The sequence below is a fragment of the Bufo gargarizans genome, chromosome 1, assembly GCF_014858855.1.
Source record: "Bufo gargarizans isolate SCDJY-AF-19 chromosome 1, ASM1485885v1, whole genome shotgun sequence".
NCBI lineage: Eukaryota > Metazoa > Chordata > Amphibia > Anura > Bufonidae > Bufo > Bufo gargarizans.
The window spans coordinates 545318900-545346822 of record NC_058080.1 but is presented as its reverse complement, the minus strand read 5'-3'; the positions used below and the strand labels follow the sequence as shown (position 1 = coordinate 545346822).

At 41.6% G+C, this 27923-nt stretch overlaps 1 protein-coding gene across 1 annotated transcript in view; it reads right to left on the bottom strand.

Annotated features, from left to right (window-relative positions):
• Nucleotides 1–2703: 2703 nt before the first annotated feature.
• Nucleotides 2704–27923, bottom strand: part of CDC45 (cell division cycle 45) — a 72022-nt gene continuing 46802 nt past the window's right edge. The window contains exons 13-19 of the mRNA XM_044289899.1: nt 27047–27208; nt 16649–16787; nt 8172–8255; nt 4480–4598; nt 3613–3689; nt 3187–3252; nt 2704–2884 (exon numbers count right to left, since the gene is read on the bottom strand). Of these exons, the coding sequence (XP_044145834.1) occupies nt 3188–3252; nt 3613–3689; nt 4480–4598; nt 8172–8255; nt 16649–16787; nt 27047–27208 (646 nt within the window). The 3' untranslated portion in view covers nt 2704–2884; nt 3187. The remainder of the gene's footprint in view (nt 2885–3186; nt 3253–3612; nt 3690–4479; nt 4599–8171; nt 8256–16648; nt 16788–27046; nt 27209–27923) is intronic.

Genomic DNA, 27923 nt, shown 5'->3' with positions numbered 1-27923 from the left:
ACGGCCGACAGCCACTAGCTGCATCGCCGTATCCTGGTCCTATGAAGGCCAGGAAAAAAAGGCAGGGAGCAGATTGCCGCACTGCGGCACCCCAGGGGCCAGCTTAGGTCCAGCAGGGGAAGGGTCCAGAGGCCCAGTATGGGGGGTCCAGAGGCCCAGTATGGGGGGGGGGGGGGTCCAGAGGCCCAGTATGGGGGGGGGTCCAGAGGCCCAGTATGGGGGGGGCCCACCCCTCAGGCGCGCAGAAGACCATTGGGTGGGGGGTGGGGGACGTAGGGCTGGAGAAGCCACTCTCTTACCACAGCCGTCTTCACCCTCGGTCCACTCCAGCAGGGTCGCCCCTTCAGCTACTGGCACCGTAGTGGCAGGACGCTGGAAGAGGGACTTGGCGTGCGGGCGACCCTTGCGCTGGCGGGATGTAGGGGAGCTGGGCTGCCCTGATCCACCTTGCCTTCTGTGGGGGAGGCAGCAGTGCGGATGACCGGCACTGGTGCAGCTCAACCCCGGGAGAAACAGAGAGGTCTAGTGCGTCTCTGTTGTCCCTGATGTTCTGGAACAAAAAGAAAAGAAAAAAGTAAAAATCAAAAATTTAAACAAGGAGAAAAGAGCCCTGCAGAGCAGGGAGTGTCTTGCCTCCTTGGACACTAAGCAAAAACTGGCAGCCTCTCTCTCCAGGCTGAGGGTATAGCTGTGGAGGAGGGGCTTAACAGTCTTCACTTAGTGTCACGCCTCCTATGGAGATGAGCTATACCCAAGGTCTTCTGTGTCCCCCAAGGAAACTGGGCGAGAAAGTGCTCTGGTCATGAAGGGGGTTTCAGCTAGCGGGGCTGAAGTGGTTAAGATTGTCAAAGCCATGTGTAGAAATTTTAAGGAAAAATAAAAATAAAAAATACCCCAAAGAAAGACTCTGGGTCACTATTTCCAGAGATCATGCCTTCACCAGACTAGAAATCACCTGGTATTACGTAAAGCTGTCATAAATGCCAGTCTTGTCACAGACCAGTATGGATACCTTATTTATACATGACTGTGCTGCTCCTTACCCCCTGCTTTTAAAAGAGTCACCACAAAATTCAGGGCGATCAGCAGGCAGCATGTTATAGAGGAGGAACTGAGCAGATTCATATATAGTTTGGGAAAAGATTTGGCTAAACCTCTCAATTTATACACTTAAATCTCTGCTCTTTTAAACAGAGAGCTTCAGTTTCTACACTCTTGTGTAGGGGCACAAAACAGTCTTCTTGATAGCTTCAACATCAAGATCTACTGGTCTCAGCTGTGAGGTCAACTGGTAAGCATGAATATAACACTAGGCAGCCTTAGAGGCACCAAACTTGTTAAAATGGCAAAAACACTGAATGAGAAATTTACAGCATTTTTAGTGATTTGAAACTACCTATTATCGGTCACGCCTCCTATGGAGATGAGCTATACCCAAGGTCTTCTGTGTCCCCCAAGGAAACTGGGCGAGAAAGTGCTCTGGTCATGAAGGGGGTTTCAGCTAGCGGGGCTGAAGTGGTTAAGATTGTCAAAGCCATGTGTAGAAATTTTAAGGAAAAATAAAAATAAAAAATACCCCAAAGAAAGACTCTGGGTCACTATTTCCAGAGATCATGCCTTCACCAGACTAGAAATCACCTGGTATTACGTAAAGCTGTCATAAATGCCAGTCTTGTCACAGACCAGTATGGATACCTTATTTATACATGACTGTGCTGCTCCTTACCCCCTGCTTTTAAAAGAGTCACCACAAAATTCAGGGCGATCAGCAGGCAGCATGTTAGAGGAGGAACTGAGCAGATTCATATATAGTTTGGGAAAAGATTTGGCTAAACCTCTCAATTTATACACTTAAATCTCTGCTCTTTTAAACAGAGAGCTTCAGTTTCTACACTCTTGTGTAGGGGCACAAAACAGTCTTCTTGATAGCTTCAACATCAAGATCTACTGGTCTCAGCTGTGAGGTCAACTGGTAAGCATGAATATAACACTAGGCAGCCTTAGAGGCACCAAACTTGTTAAAATGGCAAAAACACTGAATGAGAAATTTACAGCATTTTTAGTGATTTGAAACTACCTATTATCGGTTGACATACTTGTCTAAAAGTCATGAATGTGGGACAAAGTATGTACGCCACATTTTGGCAGTAACAGACAGAATTTCCCCAGTGCAGAAATTAGTGGTTGCCAAATAGAAAACTGTAGTTAGAGGTCTATATACTATATGCATATCTCACAGACCAGCACACAGTGTACACAGTCTGAAAACAGCAGCACTGATTGAATAGAGTGAGTTTGTGCAGGTACCCCACACACACACACAAACTACTTACTACACCTCTGTACCCTTACTGCAGACTGCTAGCAATTTACTCATAACTTCTAGTAGAAATTATAAAGGAATGGCACAACATAGAGCCATAAGAATAGATGCTCCAGAACGGTTATTATATGGGGAATGCATGAATCTATTAAAACAGGCATGTCAGGAGTGGGGACAGGTTCTCTTTAAAGCTAGAGAGTTCAAACACCGTGAATTATGTCAGTCTGCCCTAGGTTCCCTTTAAAAATAAAATAAAGGTTAGAAGATAGAAAGCCACCGCCCAATTACATAATTTAAAAAGATACAAAAACAGTGTCTGTCAAGTAAGTTGAAACATTAAAGCCACAATAAAAATGAAAGGAAAACCAGAATTCTTGAAGGCTTCAAAGTTTTATTTACATTATTAGGGACTAGTAAAGACGCTAAAATATTATTGCTGAAAAGTCTCAGCCATAATTTAAAGTTTGCACATAAAAAACACGTTAAATATAGATAAAACAGCACATTTACATGGGGACAAGTGTGATATGACATCATGGTCCACTTGAAAAGCACAAATTTCTGGAAAGAAAGAAAAATGTTACAATTTATTTTTCGCAGATTAAACGATTGTATGCATATGTAGCGCATTAAATAAAAACTTTTGAAATACTGATGATTACAAACATCCTACCATTTTGCATATACAGCGCCTATGCATTCTGTTTTATTTTATATGTATTTGTGCAATAACAAAATGAAAACTTAATATGAACTCACTATTTCCAATCACATGTACAACTTATCATAAAAAAAGTTATACTAAAAATTAAGATAAAGATATGACTCGTTACTGATTATTAAGTTTTTAATTTATGACATACCTTATGAGAGGAGGGAAATGAGAGCATCTAGGAATTTGCTGCGGTCTTCGGTCCGAAGTTCAATTACTAAAAGCAAATTGGACAAAAATTTTCCATCAATTTTAAGCATTTTCATGTTCTACTGGAAAAGGATTTTGAGAATACATTAGTCAAGAGGAGCTGTATATTCTAAGAATGGTGAAGTGCCTCTTCTAAACAAAAAGCAACCCCCCTCCTTTCCTCTCTGCAGTGTAGCTGGTACAATTCCAACCACTAAAGACATGTTAAGAGGGACATGGGTCAACCTGAACCTCCAGCCTGACCTCATTAAAGCCAATGCAGCGGCTTCTGTGCAGCCAACCAAGTTCAAAAACAAATCTGAAAAGCCCAACTTCCATCATCTTGCTGCAGATTTTAACTCAGATATACATAATGGTTGTCACTTACTAGACATATCAAATTGATTATGAAGTGTCCGAGAACTAGTACTCTCTGCAGCTTTCTCAAAGGCGCGACCAAAGAAACTATGTAAAAAAAAAAAAAGTTACAAATAAAAAAAAAATACAATTGTGCACAAGTATACTAATACATAGGAGATTATGGCATTATGCATATATAAATTACACCAATGTTTTTTTTTTTTAACTCATGCCTGCCCTTTAAAGGGGTTGCCCATTACAACTACTTATGCCCTTGGCCAAAGGAAGAACATAATACAACAATCAGGTATCTTTGACAGCCCCATAGAGTTGAATGGAGTGGCATGCTCATACACGTCTGCAGCCCTATTTATACAGGAGGAAATGATCCCCTGTTCAAATAATAAGGGCTCATGCACACAAACGTATTTTCTTTCCCTGTCTGTTCCGTTTCTTTGCGGACCATTTACTTCAATGGGTCCGCAAAAAAGAAAAAATACAACGGCAGTTACTCAGTTTGCATTCCGTTTCCGTATTTCTGTTGCGGACAATAATAGGACATGTTCTATTTTTTTGCGCATTACAGACAATGATCGTACACAGTTCTATGAAGGGCCAGCTGTTCCGTTAAGCGAAACACAGAATGCACACTTATATCAGCTGTATTTTTTGCGGATCTGTTTTTTGCGAACCACAAAATACATGCGGTCATGTGCATGAGCCCTAACCTCGAGTGTGTGCTGCTCATGGAAGAAGGGGTTAAACTTTCCTGAAGAATCTAGTGGGATGGGGGAACCCAGGGCGGACAGCTAAGCCAGCAGATCGGGTAGTGCAAGGGGCATGGCTTGTCACTACAGCAAGTATAAATCGGGAAATCTGTACCCCAATAGCTTACTTCTTTTTGTCAGAACTCTCCACTTCTGGAGGAATTCCCACCATAATCACCGTCCCCTTCTCAACATCCAGTGGAGCAGCCAGTATCAGGGGGAGCAGCTTACAGCGCTTGTTTTTAGTCTTTAAAAAAGACACAAAATAGAATTAGTTATTCCATACTCCAGTGTCATCATATTCAATGTCAGCATCCTCCATTTAGAAACACAAAGGGCGATATAACCACAAAAAAACTAATTTGGGAAACCATTCACCAAAACTGAACTGCAGTTCAAGATCCAGGATGTGAAGACTCAAACATTGTATATCACCCTAACAGAACTTTTGAACCCTTATCATGTACAGATGACAGGAGGATATCCCTTAAGACTGGAGGAAATATGATTTTCCAGCCAACGGAAAGAAGGCTTCACTGTAGAGACAGGCAAGGAAAAACTAAACAATTAAAGGAGAGAGCAGCGCATTTCTTCAAAGTTGTACAGTTTGAGAAAAATGAAATTTGTAAAGCTGGAGGAGCAGCAATAAATCACAGAGTCCGGAAAAACCTCATCCTCTTTCTGACAAAACCAGTAATTGTCCTCCAAGTTTACTATGACTTAAAATCTCATAGGGATAAAACTTTGCTACTGCAGCACACAATTTTGTAGATAAGAAGCTCTGCCCTTAAATTCAAGGGGTTATGTGGATTTTTAAAATTTGACCATGCTCAAAGAAAAATATTTGATCACCACGGGTACCTGGTGATCAGTTCTCTTCACTAACTGTGGCAGTGCAGTGGCCGTATCTGGCTCCTGTTCACTGTAACCTTTTGCCAACTCCATTACACACTTCACCCTGCATTGTGTATACATTTTTCTTTATGTACCATCCCCATAATGACCATTTTTCTGTGCAATTTTTTATGGTTTACTGAATTGGGTTTAACTGTATTAAAAAGAGCAGAAATATTAACTAAGGGTACGTTCACACTAGCTTTTTTATATTCCGGCAGGCAGTTCCGGCAATCCGTGTAAAAACTGAAAGCTTGTTTTTCCAGATCAGTTAGACGAATCCTGTGAAACACTGGATCCATATCACCCACAATAACTGACCCGGTATTTAAAGATCAAAAGCGAAAATAGCTCCTCCTATGTCCCGATGCAGGCGCAGACTGGAAAACAGTTTCCAGCATTTTCTTGAACACTTGGTACAGAACCCGGCATTAATATATCTCTATGGAAGTTAATGCCGGATCCGGCAAGTGCGGTACTCTGAGATTTTGTCCGGAAAAAATACTGCAGCATGCTGTGGTATTTCGTCCAGTCAAATACCATACAAGGGACAGAACGGAAGACATCCTGATGCATACTGAACGGATTGCTTTCCATTCAGAATACATTAGGACAAAACTGAAGTGTTTTTTTCCCCCAGTATTGAGACCCTTTACCGGATTTAAATACCGGAAAAGAATAACGCTAGTGTGAAAGTACCCCGACTTCTACTATTGGCTAATGTAGGTGATGTGATGGATAGGAACAGTACGTGCTAGAGAGCTATGACCGACAAGATTTCTTTCCAGGAATGTGTTGAAAATCAATGGTTGCGTTTTTGAGTGATCATGGAAAAAAATAAAAAAATTTATATATATATATATATATATATATATATATATATATATATATATATATATATATATATATATATATATATATATATATATATATATATACACACACACACACACACACGTCCTTCTAAAAAAAAACATATTGTGATAAAGTTCATTATTTTCTGTAATGTACTGATAAACATTAGACTTTCATATATTTTAGATTCATTACACACCAACTGAAGTAGTTCAAGCCTTTTATTGTTTTAATATTGATGATTTTGGCATACAGCTCATGAAACCCCAAATTCCTATCTAAAAAAATTAGCATATTTCATCCGATAAATAAAAGAAAAAGTGTTTTTAATACAAAAAAAGTCAACCTTTAAATAATTATGTTCAGTTATGCACTCATTACTTGGTCGGGAATCCTTTTGCAGAAATGACTGCTTCAATGCGGCGTGGCAGGGAGGCAATCAGCCTGTGGCACTGCTGAGGTGTTATGGAGGCCCAGGATGCTTCGATAGCGGCCTTAAGCTCGTCCAGAGTGTTGGGTCTTGCGTCTCAACTTTCTCTTCCCAATATCCCACAGATTCTCTATGGGGTTCAGGTCAGGAGAGTTGGCAGGCCAATTGAGCACAGTAATACCATGGTCAGTAAACCATTTACCAGTGGTTTTGGCACTGTGAGCAGGTGCCAGGTCGTGCTGAAAAATGAAATCTTCATCTCCATAAAGCTTTTCAGCAGATGGAAGCATGAAGTGCTCCAAAATCTCCTGATAGCTAGCTGCATTGACCCTGCCCTTAATCAAACACAGTGGACCAACACCAGCAGCTGACATGGCACCCCAGACCATCACTGACTGTGGGTACTTGACACTGGACTTCAGGCATTTTGGCATTTCCCTCTCCCCAGTCTTCCTCCAGACTCTGGCACCTTGATTTCCGAATGACATGCAAAATTTGCTTTCATCTGAAACAGTCCAGTGCTGCTTCTCTGTAGCCCAGGTCAGGCGCTTCTGCCGCTGTTTCTGGTTCAAAAGTGGCTTGACCTGGGGAATGCGGCACCTGTAGCCCATTTCCTGCACACGCCTGTACACGGTGGCTCTGGATGTTTCTACTCCAGACTCAGTCCACTGCTTCCACAGGTCCCCCAAGGTCTGGAATCGGTCCTTCTCCACAATCTTCCTCAGGGTCCGGTCACCTCTTCTCGTTGTGCAGCGTTTTCTGCCACACTTTTTCCTTCCCACTGAGGTGCCTTGATACAGCACTCTGGGAACAGCCTATTCGTTCAGAAATTTCTTTCTGTGTCTTACCCTCTTGCTTGAGGGTGTCAATGATGGCCTTCTGGACAGCAGTCAGGTCGGCAGTCTGACCCATGATTGCGGTTTTGAGTAATGAACCAGGCTGGGAGTTTAAAAGCCTCGGGAATCTTTTGCAGGTGTTTAGAGTTAATTAGTTGATTCAGATGATTAGGTTAATAGCTCGTTTAGAGAACCTTTTCATGATATGCTAATTTTTTTAGATCGGCATTTGGGGTTTTCATGAGCTGTATGCCAAAATCATCAATATTAAAACAATAAAAGGCTTGAACTACTTCAGTTGTGTGTAATGAATCTAAAAATATATGAAAGTCGAAAGTTTATCAGTACATTACAGAAAATAATGAACTTTATCACAATATGCTAATTTTTTTAGAAGGACCTGTATATATCTATCTATCTTAGGACTAATGTGTGTTTCTGAGCCTTTCGTTGAAGGTATATGCTTTCAACATATAGCTCCGATGGATGGCTCTGAGGTGGGGCATATCTCCCATTAAAAAAACTAAGGCCATAGTTTTGTTATGGCTCTGTATAGAAAGTACAACGTACAGTTTTCTTTTCTATATAAAAAGAAGAAAAAAAAGGTATGCCAACACATATCGAACATGAGTAAGCCAAAAAGGACACTTTTGGCTTCCATTCGGTGAACGGATCTTTCCGTATACATTTAACATATATGCTGGAAGCTTTTGCCAGTTAATGCTTGAAACACAAGGCTCAGATGTGTGGTGCATCGTACCAGAGTAATATTTTTTTTTTAATATAATATCAGCGATATACTCACAGAACTGACAAAGGATTTTAATAAGTATTTACAGAGCAGACTCAAGGACACGGGCTTAGAAAACATCTTGACATCTGGAGTTCCCTAGAGATAAAATAAAGAAGCAATCTTAGGTTAAAGAGTAACGCATCCTACACCACAACCTCACATTAAGGCCTCATTCAGACGGCCTCAAATTGCGGAACGCACACGGCCGCAACCATAATAGAAAATGCCTATTCTTGTCCACGGACAAGAATAGGACATGCCCTATCCGTTCTGCAGAGCCGCGCAACTAAACCACACATGCGTACAGCATAATGTGTGCTGTCCGCATCTTTTGCTGCCCCATTGAATTGAGTGGGGTCGCACCTGTTCATACGGCTGTCTGAATGGGCCCTTAAACTAAACTAATGCTTAAACTGCACCTAGCAGGAGAGTGGGGGTGCTGGAATGGTCACTGCTGACTCTGGGTGTGCATATACACATTTATAGTGTTCATATACTAAAAGGAGGGACACAGTATGCATGACTGACAGTACGTGTGATTCTTTGTCAATTTTGATGTAATTTGTCACTGTCTACTGTGGCCATCTCTATTTGTTTGCTATAGTTCATTTGTTGAATCTTAAAATGCAAAAAGACTTCACACTAGGGGTGGGCGGTATAGGTGATATGCAATATAAATTTGTGCCACGATATGGATTTTGTGCATATCGCCGGACTGCGCCACACAGACCTATGAGAAGAAGCGCCCGGCGGCCACGAGCTATAAGCATTAGCAATGCACCGCACGGACAGAAGGAGCGCCCGGCAGCCACGGTGCACGTGAGCTATAAGCATTAGCAATGCGCCGCACAGACAGAAGGAGCGCCCGGTGGCCACGGCGCACGTGACTATAATGCTGCTCACTGACATACCATGGCAGCCAGGACTTCAGTAGCGTCTTGGCTGCCATGGTAACCGATCGGAGCCCCAGCATTACACTCCTGGGACTCCGATCGGAACTGATGCTGCCACCAATGATCAATACTGGGGAGGGAGGGGGGGCAGATCAGAGGCTGGGGGGTGGATCAGAGGCTGGCTGCTATGGTCAGCTCCCTGCTGTTGTGTGCACAAAGCACAGGGCAGCAGGGAGAGTGTAAAGTCCTATTCACCCTAATAGAGCTCTATTAGGGTGAATATGACAAGGGTTCTAGCCCTTAAGGGGGCTAATAGTTATTAACCACTTAAGGACCACAGGTTTATACCCCCCTAGTGACCAGGCCCTTTACAAATCGGCACTCCACAACTTTAGCGGTTTATTGCTCGGTCATGCAACTTACCACCCAAATGAATTTTACCTCCTTTTCTTCTCACTAATAGCTTTCATTTGGTGGTATTTCATTGCTGCTGACATTTTTACTTTTGTTATTAATCGAAATTTAACGATTTTTTTTCACTTTCAGTTGTAAAATTTTGCAAAAAAAAACGACATCCATATATAAATTTTTCGCTAAATTTATTGTTCAACATGTCTTTGATTAAAAAAAAAAAAAAAGTTTGGGTAAAAGTTATAGCGTTTACAAACTATGGTACAAAAATGTGAATTTCCGCTTTTTGAAGCAGCTCTGACTTTCTGAGCACCTGTCATGATTCCTGAGGTTCTACAATGCCCAGACAGTAGAAACCCCCCACAAATGACCCCATTTCGGAAAGTAGAAACCCTAAGGTATTCGCTGATGGGCATAGTGAGTTCATAGAACTTTTTATTTTTTGTCACAAGCTAGCGGAAAATGATTTATTTATATATTTATTTTCTTACAAAGTCTCATATTCCACTAACTTGTGACAAAAAACAAAAACTTCCATGAACTCACTATGCCCATCACAAAATACCTTGGGGTGTCTTCTTTCCAAAATGGGGTCACTTGTGGGGTAGTTATACTGCCCTGGCATTCTAGGGGCCCAAATGTGTGGTAAGTAGTTTGAAATCAAAATCTGTAAAAAATGACCGGTGAAATCCGAAAGGTGCTCTTTGGAATGTGGGCCCCTTTGCCCACCTAGGCTGCAAAAAAGTGTCACACATCTGGTATCGCCATACTCAGGAGAAGTTGGGGAATGTGTTTTAGGGTGTCATTTTACATATACCCATGCTGAGTGAGAGAAATATCTCTGCAAAAGACAACTTTTCCCATTTTTTTATACAAAGTTGGCATTTGACCAAGATATTTATCTCACCCAGCATGGGTATATGTAAAATGACACCCCAAAACACATTCCCCAACTTCTCCTGAGTACGGCGATACCACATGTGTGACACTTTTTTGCAGCCTAGATGCGCAAAGTGGCCCAAATTCCTTTTAGGAGGGCATTTTTTGACATTTGGATCCCAGACTTCTCACACTTTCGGGCCCCTAAAAAGCCAGGGCAGTATAAATACCCCACATGTGACCCCATTTTGGAAAGAAGACACCCCAAGGTATTCAATGAGGGGCATGGCGAGTTCATAGGAAAAAAAAAAAAAATTGGGCATAAGTTAGCGGAATTTTTTTTTTTCTCACAAAGTCTCCCTTTCCGCTAACTTGGGACAAAAATGTCAATCTTTCATGGACTCAATATGCCCCTCACGGAATACCTTGGGGTGTCTTCTTTCTGAAATGGGGTCACATGTGGGGTATTTATACTGCCCTGGCATTTTAGGGGCCCTAAAGCGTGAGAAGAAGTCTGGAATATAAATGTCTAAAAAAATTTACGCATTTGGATCCCGTGAGGGGTATGGCGAGTTCATGTGAGATTTTATTTTTTGACACAAGTTAGTGGCATATGAGACTTTGTAAGAAAAAAAATATATATATATATTTCCGCTAACTTGGGCCCAAAAAATGTCTGAATGGAGCCTTACAGGGGGGTGATCAATGACATGGGGGTGATCAGGGAGTGTATATGGGGTGATCACCCCCCTGTAAGGCTCCATTCAGACGTCCGTATGTGTTTTGCGGATCCGTAAAACACATACAGACGTCTGAATGGAGCATGACAGGGAAGTGATCAATGACAGGGAAGTGATCAATGACAGGGAAGTGATCAATGACAGGGAAGTGATCAATGACAGGGAAGTGATCAATGACAGGGAAGTGATCAATGACAGGGAAGTGATCAATGACAGGGAAGTGATCAGGGAGTCTATATGGGCTGATAAACCCCCCCCCCCCCCGTCACTGATCACCCCCCCCCTGTAAGGCTCCATTCAGACGTCCGTATGCGTTTTGCGGATCCGAGCCGTGGATCCGTAAAACACATACGGACATCTGAATGGAGCCTTACAGGGGGGTGATCAATGACAGGGGGGTGATCAGGGAGTCTATATGGGGTGATCAGGGAGTCTATATGGGGTGATCAGGGGTTCATAAGGGGTTAATAAGTAACAGAGGGGGGGGGGGGGGGGTGTAGTGTAGTGGTGTTTGGTGCTACTTTACACAGCTACCTGTGTCCTCTGGTGGTCGATCCAAACAAAAGGGACCACCAGAGGACCAGGTAGCAGGTATATTAGACGCCGTTATCAAAACAGCGTCTAATATACCTGTTAGGGGTTAAAAAAATTAACATCTCCAGCCTGCCAGCGAATGATCGCCGCTGGCAGGCTGGAGATCCACTCGCTTACCTTCCGTTCCTGTGAACGCGCGCGCATGTGTGCGCGCGTTCACAGGGAATCTCGGCTCACGCGAGATGACGCCAATCGGCGTCGGTGTAGCCTGGGAGAGCCGCCGCAATGATGCCTTTCCCCCAAATATAGAAAACAATATCGCGATATACATCGCATATCGCAAATGCTTAAAATTATATCGCAATATAGATTTTAGGCCAAAAAAAAAGGGGGGAAAATTTAAATACATGCAGACTGAGCGTCACATGCAGAAAACCCATGCACTTAATGCCTTGGCATGCTATTAATGAGGTTATTAATGATTGTCTGAGTAATGTTCTGCCATGCAAATAAAGATCCAAAGCTGGCAGCTCAGTTTGCAACTGACAACTGTGAAAGAAATGAAGTGGTTAATTATTAAGCACTGTCCATTTTTAAGTCTTTGTGCTTAAATAATCTGCTTATGAGTTATGCAAAGCGTACAATTTTTACAAACTTCAAGGTTTCTGTATTGTGCAAGTGAGGAAACTGCTGACATAGGCAGATCATTAAATTTCGAAAGGGGCTTTTTGCAAGAACATTAATCACATGCACAGATGATGTTGCTGACGTAATTATAACATTCGTATGTTGCTATACAACTTTTTCCATTTTGATATACATCCACGATTGATCATTTTGGTCCTTTGTCTGAAAAGGGGTGTACCCCCAGGCTTTATGGCAAATAAAAAAGGTATTTGTGTCATCTTTGTTGCTCCCTCTGGTGACAGGGGTCTCCCTCCATCACTAGGGGAAAATACCAGCTAGTGAAACTAAAAAGCTTTACAGACCACAAACCAAAAACATTCCAGATGTGCTCAATGGGAGACCAGTCTGGAGATGCTGCAGGCAATGATAATGAAGGCTGCTCACAGTAGCACAAGCAACCTGGAGTTTCCCTGCTAAAAAATGGTTCCTGGGACACTCTGGAAATGGAAAGATTTAACAACCAAATCAATGTAATGTCAAGCTGTTAGTGTACCTAAAATGAAGACTAGAGGGGTCCAGCTACTGTACATTATGCCACCACACCACAATCCCAGGGTAGGACTTGTGTGACGTTCCCTTGTAAAGGCCTCTCTTCACGGTGTTGTCCACATTGAGTCCAAAACAATCTCCAGCTGTCATTGAGGACAGACCTCCATTACAGCCTCCACTGCCATCTTGCTGTGCACCATGATAACCTTCCGTGGAGGGATGACAATGAAACACCTGTAGCGGAACATCTGGCTCGTAACCCAATGTCGTGCAAACACCTGTTTGCCGCCCTAGGTTTGGGATGTCAATTTCACTTGCCGTACAGAATGGATCACTAAGCACCATTCTTCTAATCAGACGACCTGTCCCTGCAGAGGTTTGCCTCTGTGCACCTCTTGCTGTAATTTCAGCTAGTCATTCTTTTAACCACCATGACACACAAGGTTGAACAATGCTGACATATCGGCTTAGACACAGCCATCTTCTGGAACGATAAAGCATGGTCTCTCACTTCAAGGATTCTTTTTGACGTTTCATATGGCTAAACAAAACTTTGCTTTCGATCCTCAATCTTGACAATCTAATCATCTGCAGATCTTAGCAACACCAACTACTTGCCTTATATAACCTTATAGCTTGTCCTTTTTGGTTTTGTAATTTCAATGTTAAGTGTAAATTCTTATTGGTTTAACACAAATTTAGTTTAAATGGGTGCTTATGAGCTGTTAGCAAAGAAATAAAAATAAGGGCTACAGATACACCCAAGCCGTCAGAGCAACTCTAAGGCTCCATTCACCCGTCCGCAAAAATTTACTCTCTATGGGCACGGACATGAAGCAGAGAGCACACTATGAGCTATCCACTTACACATTTGCAGAGCGCGGCCCTGAACTTCCGGTCCGCAGCTACGCAAAAGATAGAACATGTCCTATTCTTGTCAGCAGTTGCGGACAAGAATAGGCATTTCTATAGGGGGGGCCCGACCAGGTGTGTTGCGGATCTGCAATTTGGGGGTCCGCAACACACCACGGACGTGTGAATGGACCCTAAGACTGTTTTCACTGAGAAAGAACAGTCTGCAGATGCAGTGAACTAAATGCTGTTAAGTGCGAAAACCCTCATGTTGTCCCACTTATATCGACATAGGACTTCTCATTACAATCTACTTACCCGCAGCATTAGTCAGTGCCCACCGAACACCACTTCCTCCCATTTCACCACCCCCCCCCCCCCCCTTAAAATTCTCATTGCTCAGACTAAGTTGGGCGAGTCTATTAACCTGGAATAAGATTAAGATCTTCATACATATACATACATACATACATACTATATATATATATATATATATATATATATATATATATATATATATATATATATATAATCTTCTGACTGGCAAAAATCCTGATATTTTCCTACATGATGTACTAAATGTGACCCTTCTCTTCATTTGGTCCAGTGTATTTGTGTATATATATTATATGTTAATTGGAGGGGGGGACATTTCCACTGTAACTAGGGTTACCAAGTAAGCCCCTGTTACAGGAGAAAAATCAATAGTGGGGAAAAAAAATATATATAATAATTAAAAAGTGTAAAATCCAAAATTTAAAAAAAAAATATTTAAAAAAGTGTTTTGAAAAAATAAAAAAAAAATAATTCCCCCCCTTCAAATCAGTTATTTAAAAAATGTTCAGATATATTTGTTATCGCCACCTCTGCAACAACCGGCTCTATAATATATGATCTACCCCAGGGATGCTCAACCTGCGGTCATATGTACCCCAAAATGGTAGCAATAAAAACCTCACCTGATCCCGCAAAAAATGAGCCCCCAGACGAGACCTTAGCCAGAAAAATAAAAAAAATATGGCTCTATAAAAATTGCAACACAAAAACATGTTTTTTCTGATATGCTCTTGTGTAAAATGTAAAAAAAATAATAATGATATTCGTATTGCCGCATCAGTTACAATTGGCTCTACAAAAATATATCTACCCCACAAGTCAATGGTGTAAAAAAATAAATTAAAATAAAGCCAAAACTTTTGTCACCTCACAAAAAAAATATCAATTAAAAAGTCATGTACCCCAAGGCTCTAAGAAAATGGCAAAACAAAAACATGAATTCTTCTTCATTGTGTAAAACTAGACCTATTTGGTATTGTTGCGTCTAATGACCAGATCTATAAAAATATCACATGATCTACCCCAAATGAACAGTGTAAAAAAAAAAAAAAAAAACACACCAAATAGCTTTTTGTTACTTCACCTCCCAAAAATTAGATAAAAAGCAACCAGAAAGCCAAATGTACCCCAAAATGGTGGCAATAAAAACTACAGCTCGTCTCACAAAATAAGCCCTCACGCTGCTCATTCAACAAGAAAAAAAAGTTACTGCGCTTAAAAACCATGACAGAAAATTCCATGTTAAATAATCCAGATGCCACTCCTTCCCTTCTAAGCCCTGGCATATCCCCAAATAACAGTTTACGACCACAATTGGGGTAATACTGTATTCAGGAGAAAGTGGGTAGCAAATTGGGGGGCCATTCTCTTGTTATCTTTTGTGAAAAAGAAAGTTTGGGCCTAAAGCACCATTTTCTTAGAAAAAAAAAGTTATTTTTCATTTTCACACCCAAGTATTACAAATTCTATGAAACAGCTGTTGAGTGAAGTGCTCGATACATCCCTTAGGGCTGTTTCACACGAGCAGATGCCGTGCGTGACATCCGCTGCGTGAATGACAGCCAAGACCTGATGCGGACAGCAGAAGCACGGAGCATTAACATGATTCATAATACTCCGTGCCTCTCTGATCTCTTTACTAGGAAATCACAGTGAGACAAAGTTGTCACTGATTTCATAGTAAAGAGATCACAGAGGCACGGAGCATTATCAATATCATGCGTGCTTCTGCTGTCCGCATCGGGTCTTGGCTGTCAGGCACGGCATCCGCTCGTGTGAAACAGCCCTTAAAGATTCCTTGGGTGGTGTAGTTTACAAAATGTGCAGAATCAAGGTAATAAATATTGAAGTTTGTTTTGTTGCTAACACTTGATGTGGAATACCTAAAGGGTTAACAACATTTCTAAAACCAGTTTTGAATAGTTTGAGGGGTGTCATTTCTAAAATGGGGTCATTTTTGGGTTGGTTCTATTATGTAAGCCCCACAAAGCGACTTCAGAACTGAACCTTAAGAAGTGGGTTTTGGAAATAGTCTTAATTTTAAGAATTGCTTCTAAAATTCTAAGCCTTCTAACGTCCTAAAAAATAAAAATAAAATGACATTTCCAAAATGATGCCAACATAAAGTAGACATATGAGGAATGTTAATAAATATTTTATGAGATATCACTTTCTGTTTTAAAGGGCAGAGAAATTGAAATTTTGAAGATTTGGGATTTTTGCCATAAATAAAGGCGAAATATATTGACTCAAATGTATGACTATCATGAAGTACAATGTGTCACGAGAAAATCTCAGAATGGCTTGGATAAGTAAAAGCGTTCCAAAGTTATTACCACAAAGTGAAACATGTCAGATTTGCAAAATTAGGCCTGGTCAGTAAAGGGGTAAATGGCCTGGTCTGGAAGTGGCTAAACACAATTGCCACAAAAGGAGTCCAAATCCTTTAAATAGGTATTCCAGTTAAACAATGGATGAAGTTGTGTATTAGTAGTGACAGAGCTACTTCCGATCAGCAGGGATGCCAGGTACCCACCGTTCTGATATTGATTACTATCCTGAGGATAGGCCATCGATATCAAAATACTTGAAAACCCTTTTAAGAAATAGTCTAGAAAATTATGGACTTACATTAAAAGACTAATCATGCTGGAAACCCCATACCAACCTCCATAAGATAACAGTAGAGGAAAGGGCCCTGGGATAGAATAAGATTAGTGCATATGCAACTGGCTACAGTCTGTTGAATGGCACGCAATAGCTTCTTAGAGAGATCCAGGCCATGGTGCAGTTTAGCAAGGTTGCTCCTGTAAATTAAAGAGAAGGATATCTTAATGTTACAAATGGTAATTGCTATATGTTGCTAATACACAAATCTTTATTAAAGGGTGTTTCCAGGCTCCTCAGGATAAGTCATCAATATCCGGAGCCTGGAAAACCCCTATAGTGTGAAGAAGCCTTAAAGGGGTTGTCCGAGTTATGGAAAAAAAAAAAAAAAAAAAATATAGCACTGAAAATCTGATATAACCGAGCTAAGCAAGTTTTATGCAAATTTATATTTATATATATATATATATATATATATATATATATATATATATATATATATATATACACACACATATATATATATATATATATATATATATATATATATATATATATATATATATATATATACTATATATATATATATACATATACACACACACACACACTCATTTCCCTGGTTCTTTTCTGGCCCTTTGTTTACATGCAATAAAAACAATCTCTGCCCCTTCCCCTGCTCTGCTAAGGGAGTGAATACAAGTGCTGCCCTGAGTGACATGTCTGCCTGCTGGGAGAGACTGCAGCATGTTGTATGTGTAGGACTACAAGTCCTACCTGTATAATGACACTGCTAATACACACAGGATCTTCCCCCTACCTTCTTGTGCAATTCTCTCTAGTATGTATTGTCTCCTCACTGCCTGCAGAGCTGTGCAGCTGAAGGGGTTAAGAATCCTAGCAGAGAGTAGACGACACAGCACAGTGACGTCTCGTTTACAGGCTTGTAAACGACCTTTAGCAGCAGCATGTGAACCTCAGTGAAATCTGAGAAACCAGCCACTGGAGATAGTGAATTGGAAAGCTGTTACATTTGCTTAGTTAGGGACATAGAAAGAACAAAAAAATAAACTCGGATAAACCCTTTAAAAACACAATTTATTATGACCATTACCAATTGACGAACTATTAAAAAGGTAGAGCACAACTATTACATTTTTGGACATACCATAAATATTACCATGGGAATTCAGTGTTAGGGAATAGAAACAGAGTGGTGGTAAATAAAACACTAACAAAAGGAGTGGGTTACAAATGAATACCTTTTGGATCAACATTTGACCCAAACCTGGTTAACATTCTTTGGCGGCATCTTTCTTTTCAATTATCTTTTTTATGGGTTTTACATTGTGAAAAGATAAACAGGCGATACAAATATTGAATGGTACAATACACAGTAATGGTCAGGATGAAAGCTTGCAGAGCCCGAAAACAGACTCGTTATACATTTAGTTGCCTAAATACAGTTTGACCACTGATATTATGATACTTTGGTTGAAATTCCTTCATTGTATACTTTAACCACTGTGATAACGTGGGGGCTGTCAGCTGATTCCAATGCTGTGGAATCAAGGATTTTGCAGCTGAGGTCAAATGTAGTACAGGTTTGTTTGGCGTGGGGCATCTCATGCAATCTGATGTTCAGTAATACTGAGAGAGGGGAGAGGGGTTTACGTAAGGAACACATTTGTTTGATCAACCTTAAAACCTCTGACCAAAAAGTCTGTAGTGTTGGGCAAGTCCACCACATGTGGAAGTAGGTGCCCTGGGAATTGAGCGCACTTCCAGCATACATCGGCGCTGAGGCACTTCATTTGTTTGAGACATACCGGGGCAAGAAACCATCTAGTGAGTATTTTATAGGAATTCTCTTGTAGTCGTGTGCATCTAGAAATGCCATGTGATAGTCGGTACATATGTTAGATACAAACTGGACAATATCGAATATCCAAGTCCCTGCTTCACTCCTGAGTGTAGCCTCTGTCGAGAGGGTATTTTAACTGTTGGAGGAGGTTGTATGTGTGTGAGAGCAGGTGTTTTGGGGGATGTTTGGTTGCCATTAGTTTTTCAACTTTAGGTAGGAACATAGGTAAGATCAGATATGTGCTTTCTGTAGTGAGCGTAGGGAAGTAGTCTAATGGGTTTGCATTCTCTTCCATGACTAGACAGGAAGTCATAGGAACTTGTTTTAAGTCTGCTACCTTTAGTGGTGTATTTGCAAATTTTGAAATGGTACAAATCTGGTATGTCTACAATTGACATTAGTGGAGAGAAATTTGACCTAAATTTTCATTTTTAAGGTGCGGGCGATAATCCGCCCTCCCTCCCTCTCAGGATGGCCGAGCGGTTAGAGTGTCAGCACATTGCTAACACACTGCTTGAAACGGCTGACATCTGTGCTCAGATGTCAGCCATTTAACCCCTTCCATGCTGCGGTCCATAGGGATCGCTGTATGGAAAGGGTTAACAGGGAGGGAGCTCCCTCACTCTCCCATCGGGGGTTGCTGTGCCATTTCAGCCACCGATTCTTGACGGGAGCACAGAGGGAGGGGCCCCCCTCCCTCCCCATCACCTGCTGCTCTGTTGTGGCAGCAAGTAATGTTACCATGGCAACCAGATGCCTTCACAGGCTTCCCATGGTGCTGATCAGACTTCTGCTAAAGGCAGAAGACTGAGTGTAAAGTGAAAATACAGTACAATACACTATCGTGTACTGTACTGTATTATACAGACATCAGACACACTGAATCTTCAAGACCCAAGTGGGTCTGGGTCAAAGGGAGGGAAAAAAAAAAAAAAAAAAAAAAAAAAAAAAAAAAGTTACACATTTATCACTGAAACTGCTCTATAAAAATATCACATAACCTAACCCCTCAGGTAAATACTGTGTAAAAAAAATAAAAATAAAATAAAAGTTAAAAAAAGCAAGTGATCAACAAATCATGCGCACCCCAAAATAGTGCCAAACAGTCATCTCATCCCGCAAAAATCATACCCTACCCAAAAGAAATCGCCCAAAAACTGAAAAAAAAAAAACTATGGCTCTCGGACTATGGGGAGACAAACAATATTTTTTCATTTAAAAATGAAATAGTGTAAAACTTACATAAATAAAATAGAAAAAAAGTAGACATTAGGTACCGCCGTGTCCGTAATAACCTGCTCTATAAAAATACCACATGATCTAACCCTTGATTTGGAACTAGAAAAAGAAAAGAAAAAAAAAAAAAGAAAATCTGCCAAAAAAGTGAATTTTAATTGTATTCTTGTGGAACACCTAAAGGGTTAACAAAAGTTTGTAAAATCAGTTTTTAACATTGAGGGGTGTAGTTTTTAAAATGGGGTCATTTTGGGGTGGTTTCTATTATGTAAGCCTCACAAAGCAACTTCAGACCTGAACTGGTCCTGACAAAGTGGGTTTTAGAAATTTTCTGAAACATTTCAAGATTTGCTTCTAAACTTCTAAGCCTTGTAACATCCCCCAAAAATAAAATGGCATTCCCAAAATGATCCAAAACATCAAGTAGACATATGGGGAATGTAAAGTAATAACTATTTTTGGAGGCATTACTATGTATTATAGAAGTAGAGAAATTGAAACTTGGAAATTAGCAAATTTGTACACATTTTTGGCAAATTTTGAAAAAAAATTTACTCCATTTTACCAGTGTCATGGGAAAAAAAAATATAATAAAAAAAAATCTCAGAATGGTCTGGATAAGTAAAAGCATTTTAAAATAAAAGTATTTACACATGAGACACTGGTCAGATTTGCAAAAAAATGCCTGGTCCTTAAGGTGAAAATGAGCCCAATCCATAAGGGGTTAAGCATGGATCTGGTGAGCAGATTTTGTGCGTTTAGGATAGTTTGTGGAATCTCTTCCCCAGACTAGTAAGAGCGATGGAATGTTTGTTAGGTGTTCTTCTGATGTTAACCATAGTTTAATGCCATTCCTTCTCACTTAATGTATTAGTCTCATGAGGTGTACTGCTTCGTAATAAAGCTGCCAATCTGGGAGGGCCATACCACCGAGTGATTTATGCTTGGAGAGGAGTGTGCGGCTGAGGCAAGGCCTTTTGCCTTTCTATAGGTACTTGTGTGTTATTTTCCTGATAAAGGAGAAGAAAGAGTGGGAGGAGAATAGGGAGAGTTTGGAACAGGTAGAGAAGCTTTAGTAGAAGTACTGCTTTAATTAGGTTTTTCCTACCCATCCTGGAGAGAAATGGTAGAGACCACAAATCTAGTGTGGACTCGAATAAGCTAGGTAAGGGAGCATAATTGAGTGTATATAGATCCTTCCAAGATGAGCTTAATTTAAGACCCAAGTAGGCGATACAAGAAGGGGGCCACTGGAAAGGGTAGTTTGCCTGTAAGAGCTCTTGTTCTTTTTCACTAATGCTCATTCCCAGGGTTTCTGATTTGGAGGCATTAATTTTGAAGTTGGATATATGTCCATATTCCTTTAGTATGGACTGTAGCGCTGGGAAGGCTGTCAGAGGATTTGTTATTATCAGGATGTCATCTGCCGCTACTCTGTAAATTTTCCGCTTGTGTAGCCTACTATTTCCAGATGTTCCCTTATGTTTTGCATCAAAAGGTTCAAGGGAGAGTACAAATAGTATTAGAGAAAGAGGGGCAGCCCTGTCTGGTACAGTTACGAATTTGAAATGGGGACGTTAAAGAATGGTTGATGCGTAGTCTAGCAGTTGGAGACGTGTACATAGCGAAGATTGCCTCTATGAAAGGAGAGGGGAACTTGTAGTGATATAGTACTTGCCGCATATTTGTCCAGTCCACCCTGTTGAAGGCCTTCTCTGCATCTGTCCCCAGTAATACCAAGGGTTTTTTCTTTTGAGAAGCCCTCTGTAACAAGGACAGAATTCTCGTATTATCTTTTCCTTCGCTGCCCGCCACAAACCAGACTTGTTCATTAGAGATTAGATTTGGCACTAGAGGTCCCAGTCTACCAGCCAGCAGATTCGCATATAGCTTCAAATCTGTTGCTCAGCTCGGAGATTGGTCTGTAACTACCACAATTTGCAGGGTCTTTCCCTTCCTTTTGATCAATGTGATATATGCTTCTAACAATTGCTTGTGTATAGGGACTCCAGATAGGTAAGCATTGAATGTTTCATTCAATTGGGCGAGAAGGGCGGAGGTGGTTTTATAGGTACATGGGAAACCATCTGGGCCAGGTGCTTTGCCTTTCGGGCACTGCGACAGGGTGGATCAAATCTCCTCTATAGAGAACGGTTTGTATCTGGTGGCTTAATCTGATAAAAGGATGTGTAAAACTTTATGAATTCTTGTTCTTTCTGCTGGATTTGTTGCCAGGGAGCCTTCATTTGTCCGTATTTCAGAGATGTGTACAGGGTTTTTATCTCTTGATTAGGGACATCAATTTTGATGCCTTCTCAGTTAGCATAAAAGGAATGTTTCACAGGCATGAACAGTTTAGCGAGATTTTTATTTATGTCGCGTAACTGTAGACATGCCGTAGTGAGCTGCTGGAGGTGAGATGTAGCTAGGGAAGTTTTTGCAACTTGCCAATCTCCTGTTGAAGGTGTTGTATTTGAGTCTGTTTTCTGATATGTGCCCATTGATATGAACGCTACTCCAATAGTGTGGGAAGCACACAAGACCACAATAAGAGGAGAGACTTAAGCATTTGTGTTGAAAGTAATGGTCTAAGGATTTTAGAACTTTGGCGTGTATGTTTGGTATAGATAGAGTTTTGTTGAGGCGCCATGGTGATCTGGAGGGTCTGTGTTCAGATAGTTCTAGTACCAGTTCTACCAGGAAATGATCTGATTGAACACTAGATCCTATGTAATTTGACTGTACTTTATTCAGTGATGTGGAAGAAAAAATAAAAAATAGTCCTGTGTGTGGTATGAGTTGAGTGGGATGGAGTGAAGAGTAAAGTCTCTATAGGAGGGATGTGAAAAACCCCAGGCAATCTTTAAGGCCGAATGCACACGGCCGTGAGTGGTCCCTGGAACCGCGGCCTGGATTCCTGCTGAGGGCAGGAGCACACGGCGTCATTGGTTGCTATGACGCCGTGCCCTCCCTGCTGCCGCCACAGTACAGTAATACACTGGTATGATCTATACCAGTGTATTACTGTGCATTCGGCCTAAGGGATAGAAGTTGTAGGGATTTATGTACTTGAGTGCCTTGTATGAGAGGGAGGATTTCCCAGAGGAAGTGTCTATTAGAGGGTTCAATGCCATGTTAAGGTCGCCTCAGACAATTAATTCCCCCTTTCTTAAACTATCTATTAAAGTTATTGTGGACTGGATCCAGGACAGCTGTTGAGTGTTTGGGGGCAGATAAGTTGGCTAACGTGATCAGAGCGCCAGTTTTCCAGTTATCGCCTAGGTCCGAATACACATCTGACTGCTCGAATGACAGATGTTTGGCAATGGCGAGTTTTTGGTGTTTGGGTGCGAGTGATACCACTGATTAAAGTAATGTAAGGAGGGGGTTTTTGGTTCTTGGACATGTGTTTCTTGTAGTAAAAGAATGTCAACTCTGTCCTTTTTAAAGAGGTGTAGAATTTGACTTTTTATAGCAGGAGTTAAGGCCTTTCACGTTATAGGAGATAAATTTATAGTTGGCAATGGTTGGTCTTAGGCCTATTGCACACGAACGTATGGCTTTTTCAGTGTTTTGCAGTCAATTTTTTATGGATCCGTTGTTTTCCTTATGGCATATACAGTAATTACATAGAAGAAAATGGGCTGGGCATAACATTTTCAATAGATGGTTCCGCAAAAACAGAACGGATACTGAAGACATACGGAGTACATTCCGTATGTGTTCCTTTTTTTGCAGACCCACGGAATGCAATTTGCGGGCAATAATAGGACATGTTCTATCTTTCAATGGAACGGAAAAACGAAAACGGAATGCATACGGAGTACATGCATTTTTTTTTTCTTTTTGCAGAACTATTGAAATTAATGGTTTAGTATACGGAATGCAAAAAACACCCCGTAAAACAAGGGGAAGAGGGAGCTGAGGGTTGTGTTAACCTGAAACAATAACATACAAAATAGAAATTCAGCCAGTAAAGTTGACATGAGAACATTTAGACTAATCATCCAGCCAGCATCAGGGCTAGTTCTGGAAATCTCCTCACTTTATCGTGGGAGAGGGATAACAGGCAAGACACGCTTGTTCAAAGTGCTAAAGGCACTTGGGCCCGATATTGCCTGTTAGTGACAAAGGTAATGACAGGACAGGGTTGTCCCAACGGGGCCCGTCTGTGTCAACCGTGAAGCTGATCTGTTGCCCCCTAGTTAGACACATCGAGTCGAGCCGACCCCGACAACAAATACTTTTAACTGCTTACATTCTTACTCGTAATAAGAACATATAAAAACATCCCCGAAAAATGGATGATAACTTTAAAGCTACCGGTATTCTCTGCTGAATGAATCCAGTGGGATCCTCTTCTGTTCTCCTGGAGGTCTGTTTCCCTTGACATCTACGAATCTTGTTTAGTTTTTCTGTGCCCACCGTTTCTCAGGGAGTAGGCGGTGGTATAGCAGGCATGGTATCAAGATACTGTATGGGAGAACACTCCGGACTGTCAAGATCTTTGATCTTCAGAAGCTGTAAAAGTTCTGGTAGTTCCGAATGTTCTCTCAATGTGTATCTCTCCTTCCACTGTGAGTGAGAGCCCAAAGGAGAAGAGCCACCTGTAGGGAATATTCTTGTGCCGAAGTACCTCTGTCAAGGGTCTCAGGATGCTTTGTAAAGTGTTATTCTTGCTAGATCCTGAAAGATGGTGATGTTTGAACCTTCCACTGGTGAAGGTGGATTATTTCTTGCTCAACCTACAGATAACATCTCTGGGAGGTTCTGAGGGGTTCGACTTGGTTCAGAGAGCTGTGTGCTCTTTCAATGTTAATTTCTAATGGATACAATTCTCCAAGTATTGAGATGAAGATCTGTTTAATGGCATCTGGTAGAGCTGGATAGATTCAGGTTCCCCTTTTAGACAGAGGTTGTTTCGTCTTGCTCTATTTTCTTGGTCTTCCATACAGTTTACCATTTTGTGCATGTGTTTTTTTGCAGGATGTGAGGGCTGTGAGGACTGATGCCCTACACTCGCCTCAGTGTAGGGCATCAGTTGGGATTGAGTGGATTCCAGTTGCTCTACTCTATCTTCAATACTCTTCACATCCTGTTTAATATCTTGAAGCTCCTTCCCCACCGGTTCTAACGCCTTTGAGTGCCTTGCTGAGGAAGGACCGTGATATGGAGAGTCCTCTGTCCTCAGTGATGATCTCCATTTCCTGTATATTAGGTGAAGGCTCTCTTTCTGCACCTCTGCTTGGAGAGTTATGAGGCTGGGTAGGCTTGATTGTGCTAGATAATTGGCCCTTCTTTATAAAGTCGTTCAGGGATCCTATTTGGCGCTGAAAAGCGTTGCTGTTGGGTTTTTGCGAGCCGATTTTTTTCCAGAACTTTTGAGGGGAAAACTGTCCCTCAAGGATGAGTATTTGAATGTAATTTTCTGGGCCTCTCCACTTGCTTGCCCTTTTATGCTGAATTAGGAAGGTTTATTATAGCATGCTGGAGGCCTTATGTTGGGCTGGAATTATGAATAACTTGGTGGCCCGGTATATGGCCTGGAAAAAAAATTGGGTCACTGGTCCTTTAAGTGTTTAAGCAGACAAGCAGAATTCTGAATACTATTTGTGGCTAAGCCTTCAAGTGTATCAGCACTGGGGTATCTGAAGGAAGAATGAAGGGCTGCTGGAGATGAAAATAATGTACCTGTAGAGGCGCGCCAACAGTCCTCCGCAGATCCCATTGAGCATCCCAAGATGGCGCCTTATAGATTTGCTGCGTTTCTGTGCAGAGGCGACACTGAGCTGCGGGCTGATCTAGGTCCCTGCTTGCCATCAACGTTTGGAGGGGGGTTCCTCTGTGTTCCTCCTGTTGTCTGGGGTTTAAGGAGTGTTGAGCCTGGGGTGCACCTCGCAATGGAAGTTGTAGGTGAGGGCCGGCAAGATGGCCAACAGCCTCTAGGAGATCCGACCGGCAAGGGTGCAAGCCCTATGGGGGGGGGGGGGGGGGGTCCCACTGTCACAGACCTCGTAGGTGGATCCATGCGGGTGTCTGACATCTTGGCTTGCCGGGACTCCACCTTTGTGTAAGATGCTAGTCTTTCTTTTGCGCCGGTATTCGATCGGTGCGCTCATTCAAAATAGAGGTCGGCGATCAGAGGGCCTCGCTAGGGCGCAGTGGTATCTCAGACGCAGAGTGTCCTTTTTGACTCAGGGAGGTCTCTACTTGCTGCGGGCGGTTTGCAGGTTCCACCCGTAGATAAATAAGGCTTTTTTTTACTGAGTGCCAAGTCAATGGCTGGTGATTAGATTTGGTGGTGGAGAGCTCGCCAGACAGACCCTCAGCTGCAGGCCACGGCCCCTCTTTGGCGGTATCTGAAAGACTATTTAGAGAAGACACGATAAGAAGCCAACAGCAATGTTTTCAGAAACGCAGTGCAAGGACTGTTATCCCAACATTGACATCATAGCGTGTACCCAGTGTTGTCCCATTTGTTACAGTGGTAGACATAAAATAGCAGTGCCACAGACATCACTGGGGAAATTTTCCATCTAGGTATACAGTGTGGATCCATTTAAATTTCCCTGTATGCCACTTTTGGGAAAAGACTGCCAGTGGATTACTACTTCATCAAAACAGACTGACTGCTAGTACTCTGGATGTCTTCAGGAACGTACTGGCTATTAACCAGGTTAGTCCTCCGCATTTAGCCTTTCCGGTGGTCTAAAGAAGAAAAGCATTAACAGTGATAAAGTGGGCCAGAATAATGATACACCACCTGATACAGGGTGAAGAAAAAAAGCTGCCGACTGCAGTACTGGTATATAGCAGCGCAGCAGTAGCTGTATTTTGTTTGAAAATAGAGGACAGTCCACTTTTTAAACCTACAATCCGGTGGTGCACATTACTATGGATTTTAGGACTGCCACATAACTCCAAAGACATACTGATCAGGACCTTAGAGTCTGAGCCCCATTGGGGACAGTTGGATGCTAATGTCTGTAAAGTGCTGCAGAATATAGTAGCGCTATATAAGTGCATAATAAAAACAGTATTCAGCATCCCTCAGAAAGAAAGAACTCCAGCACCTTTCACCACCCTGTATAGGAAAAGCTAGCCTCCTGTTCCTATGAGGTTGCCCATCCTAATTTTTTCACACACACACAAACACTGTAGTGTACATTCCAACAATGGTGGCTTTCAGACAATCTAAGCATATGATGCAGCGTTACACTCACTTCATACATCAGAAGAAATTCCCGGCGTGTGCGCCACGCAAAGCCAGAACAAAATGCGAGTCTTATAATACAAGAAGAAGCACTAGGCAGTTTTAATCTTGGGTACAAAAGGCAGCAATATGCCAACGTTATCTACCTGGACAAGCTGTCTAAAGCCTTGATGAAGTTATCAGTCCCATGCTCATCTCTCTCCGTGTTCTCCAAGAGAGCAATTACAGCAAACACAATGTCACTGGCCAGAAACTTATTCTTGAAACCAAACTGAACACTGAAGGTCTGCACTCTGATGTCTTTCATCCTGTCAGGAAATAGAATTGTTAGACACCTATGTAGAACGGAAATAAACAAGTTTTTAAAAAAGGGGACTTTCACCCCCCCACCCCAGTACTGTAACATCTGGATACAAGAAAAGTTTCCATGTACGCATTTTTATCTACTCATTTTTATTCCCCCACCATAAGCCTGCAGACATACTCCAGATCCCAAAGCTTAAAAATAAAAATCCCAGCACAATGGGCTCAAAGATACTTCACCAGCATACAGAGCACAGTCCATTTGCACCCTTATTGTGAGCAGTGTAAGTCACCTAAAAGACTACATGTATAGAACCTTGCGCGTGTTCATGTATGCACACATTCAAATAGTTCAGGGGGTATTGGGAGTTACATTCCTTGAAACTATGTCTTCTGCCAACATGGAAAAAATGACCACACTTTAAATCTCTACATTTACCATGCAGTATGGCAGCGGTAGTGGTCTTACTAAAGACACTCACTATGTTATCTAGATGTTTAGTATAATTTGTACATTTTACAATATCTCAGCATCTTTAACTCCTTACTGATGTTTTCCTGCATTCATTCTCTTAGGAATGTGATACAACTCACAGCAACAGCGACACCTACAGGTGTAGAATTAAACCTTCAAAACTAAGGTGAAGAAACTAACTAAAATAATACTTCCTTAAATCAAACTTCTATTTTTTGTTCATTCTAAGCCGGTAGATAGATCTG